Source organism: Myxine glutinosa, chromosome 4, assembly GCF_964187855.1.
Source record: "Myxine glutinosa chromosome 4, kmMyxGlut1.1, whole genome shotgun sequence".
In the NCBI taxonomy this organism is placed as follows: Eukaryota; Metazoa; Chordata; class Myxini; order Myxiniformes; family Myxinidae; genus Myxine; species Myxine glutinosa.
The window spans coordinates 25,304,096-25,320,036 of NC_136264.1; the positions used below are offsets into that span (position 1 = coordinate 25,304,096).

Here is a 15,941-nt window from a genome sequence, read left to right on the forward strand (position 1 = left end):
GGTAGTACGGCTTCTTCTTCTTCCTGATTGGCATGACACTTAACTCAGAAACGTGATGAACGCCGCATTCACAAACCAGCATCTATATGAATCCCCTTCCTCTCCTGCCTCCTCCCCCTCCCCTCCCTCTCCCTCTTCTCCCCTCCACCTTCCCCCCCTACACTCCTCCCCCTCCCTCCCCCTTCCCCCCTTCCCCCCTTCCCCCCCCCTTCCCCCCTCCCTCCACCTTCCCCCCTACACTCCTCCCCCTTCCCCCCTTCCCCCCTTCCCCCCCCCTTTCCCCCTCCCTCCACCTTCCACCCCTACCCTTCCCCCCTTCCCCCCTCCACCCTCTTCTTCCCCCCTCTCACCCCATCATCCCCTCCCCTCCCCTTCCACCCCTCCCCTTCTCCCCACCGCCCGGCAACGCCGGGTGCTTCTGCTAGTATAGCTGTAGTATATAAAGCCCTTTCAACAGATAATATGAGAAGTGGATCTTTCGTTTTATTTAGGAATGAGATGCAAGTAAGTGACATTAAAATGTAAGTGAGTAACAATATCATTACGGCAAATGGAGGTATTGAATGGACTGCCGCAAATTTGATTTTGAAATCTATTCTGGGAAGTGGATACTGCACAGCAATGGCCTTTGCCTACGTGCACTTTCCTTGCACGGTAAATACTAAAAAAATAGTATCAAAGTAAAACCAAGATAATGACTTGCTTTGGAAAATGTTATGTGCACCGGAAAGAGTGTGGGGCTCCATGTGGCGTGTAAGTACGTGTTATAGACGATGCCACCATTAGTCCAGTGTTGTGCGCTTCGCTTTGTCCGGCTGCGGCTTCGTAACCATGCACAGGAGGCCTTCTGTCAATCGGTTAGAATTGCAAGGACTCCTGTAAGATGATACGACTTTCTTTTTTTTCTTTTTTTTTTGGATACAAGATCGAGGCTCATGAAAGAGCTAACATTAATCACAAAAAAACGGACACATAAAACATATAATAAGGGGAGCGGTAGACAAGATGGGGAGAGAGGGGGAAGCACACAAACACAACATTTGAGAGCAGGGACATCGGGAGATCTGTGGGAGGGAGAGGGCTTGGGGGGAGGAGGCGTGGGAAGGGGAGGGGGTGGGAGTGGGAGAGGTATAAAACACATGGACACTGCAAGGACTTCCAGGAAAGAAGTTGGAATTTCAAAAAAGTGGATCTGGGGTGAATTAACGGGGGTAGAAAAGATCAAGGTTTTGGATGGGGGAAGATATTTCTTATATAGATAGAAACTCTGTGTTTACCCAGCGACACTCCCTCCTTTTTATGATTATTATTGCACACACACACAGACACACACACCAACACCGAAACGAAGGTGGATACTTCGAGACCTCGGAGGACTCCGTTCCACCTTCTGAAACCCGAATTATGGAGATAACAACCAACGGCTCACACATTCAATTCAAGCTCCGCCATCAATCTCTGCCAAGCCACCTGAGCCCGGTTCGATCGGTGCAGAATCCCAGCACTCCATTGGATGGGATTATTTGTGCGGTGCATGGGTACTCTGCACCAGGTGCTCCAAAACTGCACCCCGTGGGGCTGGGTTATAAAAGGGATCCCCACAGACGTGGAGGACAAATAACGAGGATTAAACGATGCCCGTGGTTGCGGAGGCAAAGACGTCAGCAATTTGCAGAGGGAGAGAGTGGGAGTGACACAGAAGGAGGAGAGAAGGAATGATAGGGGGACGGGGAAACAGAGGTGCAGACACTATGACTGTCTGCACGGTGAGAGCTGTTTATATGTCGCTGTACCCGCACCAACCTGCCAGTGCAGAGCGTTAGCCGAGACAAATTATCCCTGTTTACCTCCAGTTGTTTTATTTTGTCCCAACTTCAAATTTATTGATTTGCAAACCCCATATATCCCTCCCAAGTAGATATATCCCATATATCCCATATATCCCTCCCAAGTAGATGTTAAGTTAAGATTGACATCTTCTGTTTTCCTTGTCAGGGTTCTGCTGCCATTCGTGTTCTTATCATTCAATTTTCAGCTGTTTGTTAATCTTAATGAATAGGTTAATAATTAATTAATTAATTAATTAATAATTATTCATTTGTTAACCTTAATTTGTTACTTTGTTAACCTATTTGTTATTAGTATAGTTATTTGTTAACCTTGCTGTGCTTTTTTCATTGTCACCAGTCTTTTATTATTGAACCGTTTGCTTCCACCAGCGAATGTGGGCACAGGTTTTATTTATTTTATTATTATTATTTATTATTTATTATTATTATTATTATTATTATTTATTATATTATTTTTTATTATTTTATTACTTTCAAAATCGAAGATTTTTCAAGTATATTGGTCGGTTGTGTTTGTGGTTCTGTCTGTCTGTGTGTTTGTCTGTTTGCCTGTTTGTCACCGGCCTACAGGTCACAATTTTCAACCGATCTTCACGAATCTTCACCAAACGGTAGATTTGGTCAAAAGCAAGAAGCCTATTGTTTTTGTGGTCAATAGGTCAAAAGGTCAACATAGCCCAAAGGTCACCAACTTTGGCCAAATTTCTAAAATCCTCAATTTTCATCCAATTGACTTGAAATTTGAAGAGAACTTGCATATCTGGTCACTGAATTCAACCACCAAGTATTCTTGAGGTCACCATAGGCCAAAAGGTCAACATAGGCCAAATTTCTAAAATCCTCAATTTTCATCCAATTGACTTGAAATTTGAAGAGGACTTGCATATCTGGTCACTGAATTCAACCACCAAGTATTCTTGAGGTCAACATAGGCCAAAAGGTCAACATAGGCCAAATTTCTAAAATCCTCAATTTTCATCCAATTGACTTGAAATTTGAAGAGGACTTGCATATCTGGTCACTGAATTCAACCACCAAGTATTCTTGAGGTCAACATAGGCCAAATTTCTAAAATCCTCAATTTTCATCCAATTGACTTGAAATTTGAAGAGGACTTGCATATCTGGTCACTGAATTCAACCACAAAGTATTCTTGAGGTCAGCATAGGCCAAAAGGTCAACATAGGCCAAAAGGTCAACATAGGCCAAATTTCTAAAATCCTCAATTTTCATCCAATTGACTTGAAATTTGAAGAGGACATGCATATCTGGTCACTGAATTCAACCACAAATTATATTTTAGGTGAACATAGGCCAAAAGGTCAACATAGGCCAAAAGGTCAACATAGGCCAAATTTCTAAAATCCTCAATTTTCATCCAATTGACTTGAAATTTGAAGAGGACTTGCATATCTTGTCACTGAATTCAACCACCAAGTATTTTTGAGGTCAACATAGGACAAAAGATCAACATAGGCCAAATTTCTAAAATCCTCAATTTTCATCCGATTGACTTGAAATTTGAAGAAGACGTGCATATCTGGTCAATGAATTCAACCACCAAGTTTTTTAGGTCAACATCGGCCAAAAGGTCAACATAGGCCAAATTTCTAAAATCCTCAATTTTCATCTGATTGACTTGAAAATTGAACAACATTTGCATATCTGGTCACTGAATTCACCCACCAAGTATTTTTGAGGTCAACATAGGCCAAAAGGTCAACATAGGCCAAATTTCTAAAATCCTCATTTTTCATCCAATTGACTTGAAATTTGAAGAGGATTTGCATATCTGGTCACTGAATTCAACCACCAAGTATATTTGAGGTCAACATAGGCCAAAAGGTCAACATGGGCCACATTTCTAAAATCCTCAATTTTCATCTAATTGACTTCAAATTTGAAGAGGACTTGCATATCTGGTCACTGAATTCAACCACCAAGTATTTTTGAGGTCAACATCGGCCAAAAGGTCAACAAAGGCCAAATTTCTAAAATCCTCAATTTTCATCCGATTGACTTGAAATTTGAAAATGACTTGCAAATCTGGTCACTGAATTCAACCACGTATTATATTTTAGGTAAACACAGGCCAAAAGGTCAACATAGGCCAAATTTCTAAAATCACCAATTTTCATTTGATTGACTTGAACTTCTAAGAGGATTTATATATATAGTCACTGAATTCAACCACCATCTATTTTTGAGGTCAACATAGGCCAAAAGGTCAACATAGGCCAAATTTTTAATATCCTCAATTTTCATAAGATTGACTTGAAAATTGAACAGCATTTGCACATTGAGTCACTAAATAGGGAAACTAACTATTTTTGAGGTCAAAAGGTCAAAGGTCAACTCAAGGTCAACCTTCCAAAATCATCATTTTTCATCGGAAAAATCGTCATTTTTCATCCTGTTGACCTGAGCTTTGATCAAGATTGTAAATTTTAATCTTCATGAAATGGACAATTTGCTGTATCAATGGAAAACTTTTGGGGGGGGGGGGTGGATTTTGCAAGTATCATGCTCCGTATGACGTCTTCTTGTTTATTTATTATTTTGTTTTCACTCCTGTCTGATTGTTTGATTGTCTGTGAAAAGGATATCTCAGAAAGTTATGGACGGATTCGGACGAAACTTGGTGGACTGGTTGGTTGTCTGACAAGGACAAATAGATACGATTTTGGTGAAGATCTGAATGTGGATTCGGATATGAGCATTATTTAATTTTTTTAAGTGATTCTTCACCATTGGGAATGAATGAATGAATGATCGTTTTAAGGCCATTTTCCCCGCTAGAGCGGGGGTTAGCCTTGCGGGCCCCATGACAATCATGGTTCCCTATTTGAGGCAATGTTTTTATGGCCGGATGCCCTTCCTGGGAGATAGGGCTAAAACCAACATATAGCAGGATATCGCAAAAAAGTTATGGACGGATTCAGACGAAACTTGATGGAGAGGTTGGGTGTCTGACAAGGACAAATTGATTCGATTTGGGCGAAGACCCGAATCCGGATCTGAATACCAAATTTTTAAAGTGATTCTTCACCATTGAGAGAATGGGCCAAAAAACGATATACAGTATTGTATATCATGATATCTCAAAAGGTTGCGGATGGATTATGACAAAACTTGCTGGATGAGTTGGGTAAGTGACAGGAACAAGCTGATTCGATTTTGCTCCAGGTCCGAATCCAGATCCGGTCTATCAGTGGGATACAAAACGTAAACTGGTCAGCCTGGCGGAGATATGCGCTCGACCAAGTGTCGTTCTAGTTTTAACAGTGATCTGAGCCTCATGATGGAGTTTGTACATAAATCTACTTGCAGGACAAAGACACCAATAGATATCAGCATACTTTTACATGATTACATGGACATTAGTAAACAACTGACAAATCAAGTAAACTACAGTCTAATTTGTCCGTTGTGTGAGGATTTCCTGAAGTTCTTGTGAAAGTGCACTGATATCTCCCGATGTCGTTGTCTGGCATGTCGTAGATGTATGCACAAGGTACTTATTGAGCCTTAGACACTGTATAAATAAATATAAAGAGCTACCTATGGTGTGGCAGAGGGAAATACCGCTTTGGACTTCTTGGAAATGCACTTATTAAAGCGGTTTCGGATGTGGAGGCAACAGTTACCACATTCTTTTGGTTAGGGTGTGCTGCATTTTAAGAGAGATCTTTATATGATAATATTGCAGTTCCTTCTTGTACCTTATTTTGTACGTACCTGTTCGAGTTTTCTTGTCATTTACTCGAAACGTTTTTCAATGTACACTTGCAGTGCAATTACCTCCGCTACCAAAGGTGGACGCAGATTATGTTTTCAGCCCTGTCTGGTTGTCTATCTGTGAGCAGGATATCTCAAAAAGTTGTAGATTTGGCCGAAATTTTGTTGACAGGTTGGGTGTGACAAGGACAAAGTGATAAAATGTTGATGAAGGTCCAATTCCAGATCTGGCCTTGCAGTGGGATACAAAAGGTAAACTGTTTAGCCTGGCGGAGGTATGCTCTCGACCAAGTGGCGTTTTCTAGTTCCATGAGCAATCTGGTTAACAAAGTAATGAATCTGAATGAATTTGGCGTTTCGGTGTAACGTTAGCCACGTGCAGGTGCCTCTTGTGGAAAGATAATGCTGCATTTTGAGATAAAGCGGTATAATGGTTAACCATGCGGTTCAGAGTTTTTGATAGGGTTCTCGGGTTTTTACTTTATGTAACTCCGTGAAATGACGTGAAAATGTACGGTTAGGGTTGTTAGGGTTGGGGTTTGGGTTAGAGTTCTCGGGTTTTTACTTTATGTAACTCCGTGAAATGACGTGAAAATGTGCAGTTAGGGTCAGGGTTAGGGATAGGGTTCCTGGGTTTTTACTTTATGTAACTCCGTGAAATGACGTGAAAATGTGCGGTTAGGGTTAGGGTTCGGGATAGGGTTCTCGGGTTTTTACTTTATGTAACTCCGTGAAATGACGTGAAAATGTGCAGTTAGTATTGGTTCGCCATATAACAATCCAGGCAGACTTCTCACATCTCACTAAATGACAAAGTTGGGCACTGTGACACATGTTGGAATACAGCAACTGCTAAAGAAAGTATTCGTACTGTATCTGTACAATAGTAATACAAATGGTGTTGTTAAGGAAATGTTATGGTGTACATATTGGTGTGTTCCTGCCCCCAGGATGGCACGCAAGGGCACTCAAGCTCCAAAACTGGTGGTTACCTCCACAGTAGGCCCATGGTTGGACGATACCGAATTCCTCAGGTCCATGGATACCGGCGCAGGCTTCCCCGAAGGAGGGGTGAGACGTGCCCGTTCCTGCATGGCACACTACGGCAGACGACACATGCCCGCGGCCTTAGCCAAGCATGTCATGGAAGACCAGAAGGCTTTGCCAAAATTTCCAAACTATCACCCAAAACAATGGAAACCATTGCAAATGCTTTTGCCCACAGGAAGCGTTTTTAACTGGACCTCAGATACTTGCCTACCAGATGATCATGCAAGAGAACAACCGAAAGCCTTCGGTAAGCCGTGTTATGGTATGCTGAGTCACAGTCAGAGCCTGCTGGATGTGTCCAGCGAATCGACAACTTCCGTGTCAGGCCTAGCAATGACCAAGTCCGCATCCGGGAGTGACCTTCTACCCATTGTTTCTGGTTCGTCGCATGATTGCTGCGACCAGCAACAAGGAATTTCAAATCCTGCAAATGGGGGCAATTGCCAAAAACAGACCGACACGGATGGCACCCATACTGAACTGAGAAAGGAGAATGAGGCACTAAGTGAAAATGTTGAGCCAGCTCTGAGCATGAAACCTGATACGACACTTTTGCAGAGTTCCTGCAAATGTGAAAATGTGAGGCCTCAAAGATCTCCGGCGGATGGACCGATGAGCAAAGCGACGTTGAACGGTGCTCGTGGAGCGGAGTGTGATAATGGTGGCCTTCCGTGGAGCAGTGGACATTGAACGGCTCCTTGAAAGTGGAAAAATTGACCAATTCCCTTTCCATTAAGCATCGGAAAAGAAACCCTGGCAAAATCACATGTGCATGTGAAGTATTTGTCCTATTTGCAACACATTGTAAAATTCCACGACTCTGTGAGCTGTTAGAGAGCACTGGAGTTACTTTCCTCCACTGCTGCACTGCTCAAGAGGAATGCATAGGTACTGCAACTGAAATATCAGGATGATGGAAAAGTGGTGGATGGGCGAGATGGAAAATTGGTGGATGGGCGAGAGGGGCTTGTAATGCAGAGAAGAAAGAAGAAGAACCACCTTTAGAGGTCATTTTTCCCCGCAGAGCAGGGGTTGGCCTTTTTGGGCACCGTGGTCCCCTTTTTGAAGCAATGTTTTACGGCCGGATGTCCTTCCTGCCGCCAACCCTGTTCGTCACCTCTTGCGACACAGGGAATTACCAGAGAACTGGTGCTCAATTTTCCGACCTCGGAAGGATGACAGGCTGAGTCAACCCCCCTGGTGTTAATTCAGCGATCGACCGGGATTCGAACCCAGGATCCTAGGATCCCAAGCCGGCACCCTAACCGCTAAGCCAACACCAGGCTTGGGGTTGTAATGCAGAGGAGGAAATGAATTTGTTCATGAATCAATCAATCAAACAGAATGAGCACCCATAAGTCTCCAAAGGTAGATTATATATGTGTAGCGACAGTTGCAATAGACAGTATATGAATATCCTCGTATCCGAAAGCGGATTTCCAATACAGTACAAGTGGAATGTAAAAATCATCAAACCGCCCAGTATAAGCCTTGCCAAGAAACCTTTTGGTGGCACCAACGCTCTGTAAAGAGTACGGTCCGTCAAATGAAAATCAATATTTCTTTGAAATACATTTAGTCGGTGTTGTTTACCCAGAGCAGCTAGTACAATGCTAATACTTGTGGAAGTTTGTCTGTTTGTCACTATAAGCAATTAAAATGCACACCATCGAAGACTATAAAACCCTCATTCATCATCTGGTTCATCTCGACCTGCCAACTCTATTCATGTTACCAGCCCCAGACTTTATTCATGTTACCAGGCCCAGACTTTATTCATGTTACCAGGCCCAGACTTTATTCAGGTTACCAGGCCCCGACTTGTGGGCCCAGAACCCGTGATAAGTGTTTTCCCCGGTGTCGTCTTATAATCCACCGTTCAAAAAATGGACCATCAGATTGTTTATTTTTTTTAAGCTGTGCGTGAATAATGTCACGTGATAGTGCGTAAGATAATGCGACCTCGTTATTTTGTTTGCCTTCGCTGCCGAACTCCTTCCATAATACGCTAATATCACCTGAAGCACTCACCCTAATGTAGGCCTCAAACAGGATCTTGTGAAACTTTTTCCGCTATATTCTTATGTAACGTAATACCTTTGGTGTCTCACACAAATGGGAATTGTGCTTTCCTTCACTTACTCCCACTGCTGACTCATTTCAGCTTCTTGCTGGGCCTCTGACTCTTTGTGTCCACGGGGAATGTCTTAGATGGTCCTGGTATTCCCAATTCTGGATTCTAACAACTTCTCCAACACCAACTGGAAAGGGAGAGAAACTACGTGTCTGTTTTGCTTCCGAACAGCAGTTATTCATGTCAATTATCTACAATGGATTAAATTATTTTTTGACTAACGTGCAGAGTTTTTATTTAATTTTTTTTGGAGTAAGCTATATTGAAATATCTGTTGATGTCCCGTTGTAGCAACTGTACTTGTTTCTGGAAGCTCCAAGAATTATGTCTCTTTCACAATCCTGAAAATATACCTGGGCGAAGCAAGTCTCTGAGAACCTTCATTTCTTTTGTTGCACGTTCTAACAGTTCTTAATAATTAGGAGACTCACAAAATCATATTCTTTGTGGAAATCCATTGTCACCTCCACCACCGGAAGTCGACCGAGGTTATGTTTTCACCCCTGTCTGTCTGCGAGCAGAACATCTCAAAAAGGTATGGACCAATTCGGACGAAATTTGGTGGACATGTTGGGTGTGTGACAAGGAATAATTGATTATATTTTGATGAAGATCCGGTTCCAGATCGGAGAATTTCAAGTCATTCTTCACCATTAAAAGATGGGGCCAAAAACGATATATATATAGAGCACTGATGTCTAAAAAAAAGTTGTGGATGCCCTATGACTGGTTGGGTGTGTGATAAGGAAGAATTGATTCGATTTTAGTGAAGACTCAGGTTCGGATACAGTAACGTCTCATACAACGTCGTTTTACTGTAACGTCACTGATCAATCTCATACAACATCGTGACGTTTCCATATAACGTCGCCAGTTCCCGGCGGATGGTACTGTATACAGTACCGTACGCGTAAGGATGTAACTGTTGTGACTATTATAGAGGTAACCAGAGTATTCATTGGGCAATAGCTATAAACAACCCCTCCTCCTCTGTAACGCTCCGTAACACATGGTTGTTCCGAAAAAGAACACTTCCCCTACCCACGCACTCTTAGTCTTTCTTCAGCAATCACCTGGTGAACTACGCTCATTTTTGTGAAGCTAATTTCCGTTGGACATGAGTGATAAATGTCCTGCTAATGAGCCTGTGGACAAAAAAAATTAATGCGGACAAAATGGCCAGTGAACAATCCCAGGAGGAATTACAGTGTTGACGATGCCGCAGAGGAGTTGACGGAGGTGGATGCTGCTCCATCCTCTTCCTCCTCCTTGCATTAGGCCAACCACTCCCACCCCACCTCCACAAGCTCCACCCACGACCATCGTCAGTGAATACACTACAGTACTGTGCATTACTTTACATGTTACGTTTTTGTTATTACCCCGCCCACCCTCTCGAAGCGAAAAGCGGGGTGAAGCGATCGGGCACGTACGTATGTGTCTGCATTTTAAAAATTCTTTTTTTTTCGGCAACCATTGGTCCGATTGACACGAAATTTTCACCGGAGTATGCGCCTGTTCATGTAAAAAAAAATTGGTGATAATTACGATGAACATAGGTCACGTGGTATGGGCGCCATCTTGGAAAAACTTTGCACCTCTATATCTCCGAACCCGCACCATGGAAAAATTGAAATGAGGTTCATTGTAAAGAACTCCACAATGAGAACAAGTGTTAACGATGACGTCATTCTTCAGCATGATCTACGCAACAATTATATTGGAGAATGTAATTTTTTGACGTCATAGGTCACATGGTCTGGCAGCCATGTTGGATCAAAGAAAGAAAATGTTTTTTTGAATATATATTTTAAAGTTGTGGACGAATTATGACAAAACATGGTGGATGAGTTGGTTAGGTGACGAAGACAAGCTGATTCGATTTTGGTTCAGGTCCGAATCCAGATCCGACCTATAGGTGGATACAAAACGTAAACTGTTCGGCCTGGCGGAGGTATGTGCTCAACCGAGTACCGTTGTAGTTTACTATAGAGCATTATTTCCTGGATTATTCCACAAAATCTCTGTTCGGGCCATCTACTATATAGAGAGCATGCGAATGTTATCGTTCCTTCCCGTCTGCGCACCATGTACACACCAGCTCAACCTTCTGCTGCCCCACTTCTCCACCAGCATCCATGCATACGTAATAAATAGATGGTCACATTTGAAAAATGGTTTCTGCTGGATTAAAGCTGCTTATTCTTGAAGATAGTTGAGAACTATACAGCCCTTCAAGTTTTGAGAACTTGAGGGAAGTTGTGTGAGGAATCCTTGTATGAGGGGAGCTGGGTGAGGGAATGCTTGTATGACAGGAGCTGGGTGAGGGAATGCTTGTATGAGGGAATCCTTGTGTGAGGGAATCATTGTATGAGAGGAGCTGTGTGAGGGAATCCTTATTTGAGGGGAGTTGGTGTGAGGGATTCCTTGCATGAGAGGAGCTGTGTGAGGGAATCCTTATTTGAGGGGAGTTGGTGTGAGGGATTCCTTGCATGAGGGAATCATTGTATGAGAGGAGCTGTGTAAGGTAATCCTTGTGTGAGGGAGACAAAGCCCTTATATTGGTAATACTGTACTGGAAGATGAAAGATAAAGGTAGAGTGGAGATTTTGAATTAATATTTTCAGGAAGTCTTCTGGATCAATGAATAATTTACTTTTGTGGAAGAAAATAATTGTGATATTCTGGAGGAAGTTTGAGTGACCAAGATGGAGACCAGGGGTGTGTTTAGTTACCAAACAGCTAGCTGGCGCGCTACAAGAAACTTGGTAACTGAAGAACACACCTGGAAGCAGTTAGAGAATCTGAGTGAGATAAATATCCAGGCCTAGATAGTGTTCACTCTCAGGTATAGAAGGATCTCAGGTGGAGCAAAATAAGTCTCAGATATAGAAGGATCTCAGGTAGAGCAAAATATTCCTAGTAGTGTTCATTTGCTTTATACCGTGTACCCCTCCCCCTTCCCCCAGCACGCCCCCTTCCACAGATCTACCGACATGCTTCTTCCCTACTGTTGTTGTGCTTGTGTGCTTCCCTCTCCCTCCCCCTCTTGTCTCCCGCTCCCGTCATTGTATGTTTTATGTGTCTGTGCACGTTTTCATGTTTAATGTGTCGGCTCTTACACGAGCCTCGATTATGGAAACAAAACAAAAAAAAACACACAAAAAAAAAAAGTCAGGAGACGACGATGGTTCACGAGCAAGCGGTATTCAATGACAAAGGACAAACTATAACCGAAACAGGCCCGGACTGGGGGGTCGGGGACCCACGTGGCAGGTTGTCGGCCCCTGACATGCGGTGCACATGCCTATTTACAAAGGGCCCCAATGCGCTGCGTGCGCAGGCCTTTAAGAGCCAGCTGTACGTAATTGTGTGCGGTGCTGGCCTGGAAATGTCAAAACGAAGGTTACTGACCTTGAAATGAGATAGAAAATAATGTATAATCAGCTATGAGGTTAGTTATCTACACAATACCGAAAATTCGGTTAGATTCCGACAACTTTGAAACATTGACCTTTGTGACCTTCAAATGTCAAAAGGAAGGTTACTGAAGGTGAAATGAGATAGAAAATAATGTATAATCAGTTATGAGGTTAGTTAGCTACACAATACCGAAAATTCGGTTAGATTCCGACAACTTTGAAACTTTGACCTTTGTGACCTTCAAATGTCAAAAGGAAGGTTACTGAAGGTGAAATGAGATAGAAAATAATGTATAATCAGTTATGAGGTTAGTTAGCTACACAATACCGAAAATTCGGTTAGATTCCGACAACTTTGAAACTTTGACCTTTGCGACCTTCAAATGTCAAAAGGAAGGTTACTGAAGGTGAAATGAGATAGAAAATAATGTATAATCAGTTATGAGGTTAGTTAGCTACACAATACCGAAAATTCGGTTAGATTCCGACAAACTTTGAAACTTTGACCTTTGTGACCTTCAAATGTCAAAAGGAAGGTTACTGAAGGTGAAATGAGATAGAAAATAATGTATAATCAGTTATGAGGTTAGTTAGCTACACAATACCGAAAATTCGGTTAGATTCCGACAACTTTGAAACTTTGACCTTTGTGACCTTCAAATGTCAAAACGAAGGTTACTGACCTTGAAATGAGATAGAAAATAATGTATAATCAGCTATGAGGTTAGTTAGCTACACAATACCGAAAATTCGGTTAGATTCCGACAAACTTTGAAACTTTGACCTTTGTGACCTTCAAATGTCAAAAGGAAGGTTACTGAAGGTGAAATGAGATAGAAAATAATGTATAATCAGCTATGAGGTTAGTTAGCTACACAATACCGAAAATTCGGTTCGATTCCGACAACACCTTTTTCTTCTTGTTCTACAAAAGGATGCTTTCGACTTGCTCACCAAATCTATTCATTCCAAAAAAAAATTCCATCTCTTACAGTTACAGTTCCTCTTTTCTACATTCCCTAAACTCTCCTGCACTCCACCCATCCTTCAGCGTCCTCAAACGTATTTTTGACTCGAAGGTCGCAAGAAACTCATTTTGCAAGAAATGTTCGTTTCCCATTAATCGTACATTTTTCAAAATCCAATCTCACCCCTCCCCTCCAAATCTTTCCCATCACCCCTGCCCTCCAAAACTTCCCCATCACCCCTTCCCTCAAAAACTTCCCCATCACCCCTCCCCTTCAAAACTTGCCCATCACCCCTCCCCTCCAAATCCACCCCCTTGCCCCTCCCCTCCAAATCTTCCCCATCACCCATCTCTTTCAAATATTCCCCCTTGCCCCTCCCCTCCAAATCTTTCCCATCACCAAATCCCTTTCAAATCTTCCCCCTTGCCCCTCCCCTCCAAATCTTCCCCATCACCCATCCCTTTCAGATCTCCCCCCCCCTGCCCCTTCCCTCCTAAACTCCCCCCACACCCCTCCGCTCCGAGACCCTCCCTCACTCCTCCCCTCCTAGACTCCCCTCTCACCCCTCCTCCTCAAAGCGTCCTCCCCGCTTCTTCCCCCTTCCAACTTTCACCTTCATCTCCCTCAACCTTCTGCCTCACTCTTCCCCCTCCTCAAATAACACCTCACTGCGCCTCACCCAATCACCATCAAACCTTTTGTCCACCCCATTCTTCCCTTTCTCCAAGCCAGTGTTTCCCTAACTTTATCCCCCCACGAACCCCCTGTGGATGTCAGAGGTGTCCACGAACCCCCAACTTTTCGAGACACGATCTGAGTTATTATTATACTATAATACGCATAACAGTGCTTCGTAAAAGATCAAGTTCATAGTGTAATCTTGTCATGAAAAAAACAAGAGATGAACAAATATTTATTCGGAAACTTCAAGATCAGATCACGAATTGTATCACGCATCGATCACCCATCACACACGATGAGACGGATGCTCCTGTTTTTCCTCCAAGAGGCATTTGATCCTCGGAGCTGTCTTGGAGAGGGCCATCCTCATGTCGGGGCCGACGTCAAGGTGTGCCCGCAGCTTTGTTTTCATGACGACCAACGCGGAGAACCCGGCTTCGCAGAGGTAGGTCGTGACGAAAGGCAGTGTCATTCGGAGCGCTTTCGCCGCTAGATTGGGGAAGGCCTCGTAGTTGCTTGCCCAAAACTCCGAGGGACTGGCGACGTTGGAGAACTGCATCTTCAGGCGGCCAGAGGCCTTCAGCTCGATCAGATCATCCTTGAGCTCGTTGTCGTCGTCGATGTCGTCAATTAGAATCGTGAAAGGATCCTGTATCCACGGATCGACCGACAGATTCGGAAAGTATCCATCAAAACTGTCAGACAGAGACTTCAGATGACCCTTGATGTCGACGACAAGCGTGGAGCAGAAATCATTCTGAGCGTCGTCATCCGCGAGGATTTGAGCGAGCTCCGGGAAGTTGACGAATGACCGCTTCTCCACGCGGTTGCTCCAAAGCCGCAGCTTTTCTCGAAGCGAATTGATCCATTCCGCTGCTTCGACGATCGTGAGGCTGCTCCCTTGAAGTGATATGTTGAGAGCGTTAAGGTGCCCGAAAATGTCGCTGATGTACGCAAGCCTCGCGACGAAGACAGGGTCGCCGAAGTAGTCTGCAAAGTCGTTGCCTTTCTCACGCAGGAAAATTTCAATCTCCTGACGCAGCTGGAGGACGCGGTTCAGGATTTGGCCCCGGGATAGCCAACGCACCTCGGTGTAGTACAGAAGATGAGTGTATGCAGCATCGATGTCTTCACAGAAGACCTGGAAGAGGCGGTGGTTGAGAGCCTGAGCGCGGATGAAGTTCACTGCTGTGACAACGATAGCCATTACATCACCGAGCTCCTTGGGGAGCGTCTTGGTCGCAAGGGCGTGGCGATGGAGCACACAGTGTGTCACGATGACGTCGGGGCACTTGTCTTTCACCAGCGCAACGAACCCGGATCGCTTTCCCATCATCGCCGGGGCCCCATCCATACACAACGATCTGAGCTTCGTCCACTCGATGCCGTTTTCTTCCATGAAATGGTTCACGATATTCATAATGTCCACCGATTTGGTTGTTGTTTTGAGAGGAGAACAGAACAGGAACTCTTCCTTCACAGCAAATCCCGCCAAGTAGCGTGCAAAAACCAGCAATTGACTGCAGCTCGCTACGTCGGTGGATTCGTCGAGTTGCAAGCTGAAACGGCAGCGCGATTCCCGGAGTTCTTGTGTGACCTGAGCCACAATATCCTTTGACATGTCTTCAATTCTGCGCTTGATGGTGTTGTTGCACAGGGGAACACTCTTGAGTTTCTTGGCCTCCTCGGGTCCGCAAACCAAGTTCGCCATCACCACGGCGCAGGGCTTTACAAGCGTTTCGCCAATCGTATGAGCCTTTTTGTCTTTTGCAATGAGGAGCGCTACTTCGTAGGAGGCTTCAAGGTTAGGCTTCGTCGACGGTTGGAACCCGTGCTGAGTCAAGCTACCCTTCGCCATGAAGTGAGCTTTCTTGCTTCAGAACACGTCTTCAGAGTCGTTCTGATGAGTCGGATGGGTGCTGTCGAGGTGGGCTTTTAGCTTCGATGGCTTCATCGACGCCTTCGCCAGCACTTTGTAACACAGAACGCATTGCGGACGTACAGTCCCATCCTTTTCCACAAACTTCATGAACCCCCACTTGATGTACGAATCATCGTATTTGCGCTTCTTAGACATCATGGATTGCGGTCTGAATCT

General features: G+C 44.0%; 2 protein-coding genes across 7 annotated transcripts in view; one reads left to right on the forward strand and one right to left on the reverse strand.

The window, feature by feature from the left end:
• Positions 1-9,137, forward strand: part of LOC137424504 (pleckstrin homology domain-containing family G member 5) — a 143,020-nt gene extending 133,883 nt beyond the window's left edge. For all 6 annotated transcript variants that reach the window (XM_068112012.2, XM_068112013.2, XM_068112016.2 and 3 more), the window contains one exon: positions 6,539-9,137. In XM_068112012.2, the coding sequence (XP_067968113.2) occupies positions 6,539-7,328 (790 nt within the window). In that variant the 3' untranslated portion in view covers positions 7,329-9,137. The remainder of the gene's footprint in view (positions 1-6,538) is intronic.
• A 4,992-nt stretch (positions 9,138-14,129) lies between these two features.
• Positions 14,130-15,701, reverse strand: LOC144891582 (protein FAM200C-like). The gene has a single exon (XM_078775197.1). It carries the CDS (start codon positions 15,699-15,701, stop codon positions 14,130-14,132), a length of 1,572 nt encoding a protein of 523 aa, XP_078631323.1.
• Positions 15,702-15,941: the final 240 nt, after the last annotated feature.

What these genes read in the sequence shown, in the direction of transcription:
- LOC144891582 (XM_078775197.1), bottom strand. Translation starts at nt 15,701, where the DNA reads ATGGCGAAGGGTAGCTTGACTCAGCACGGGTTCCAACCGTCGACGAAG.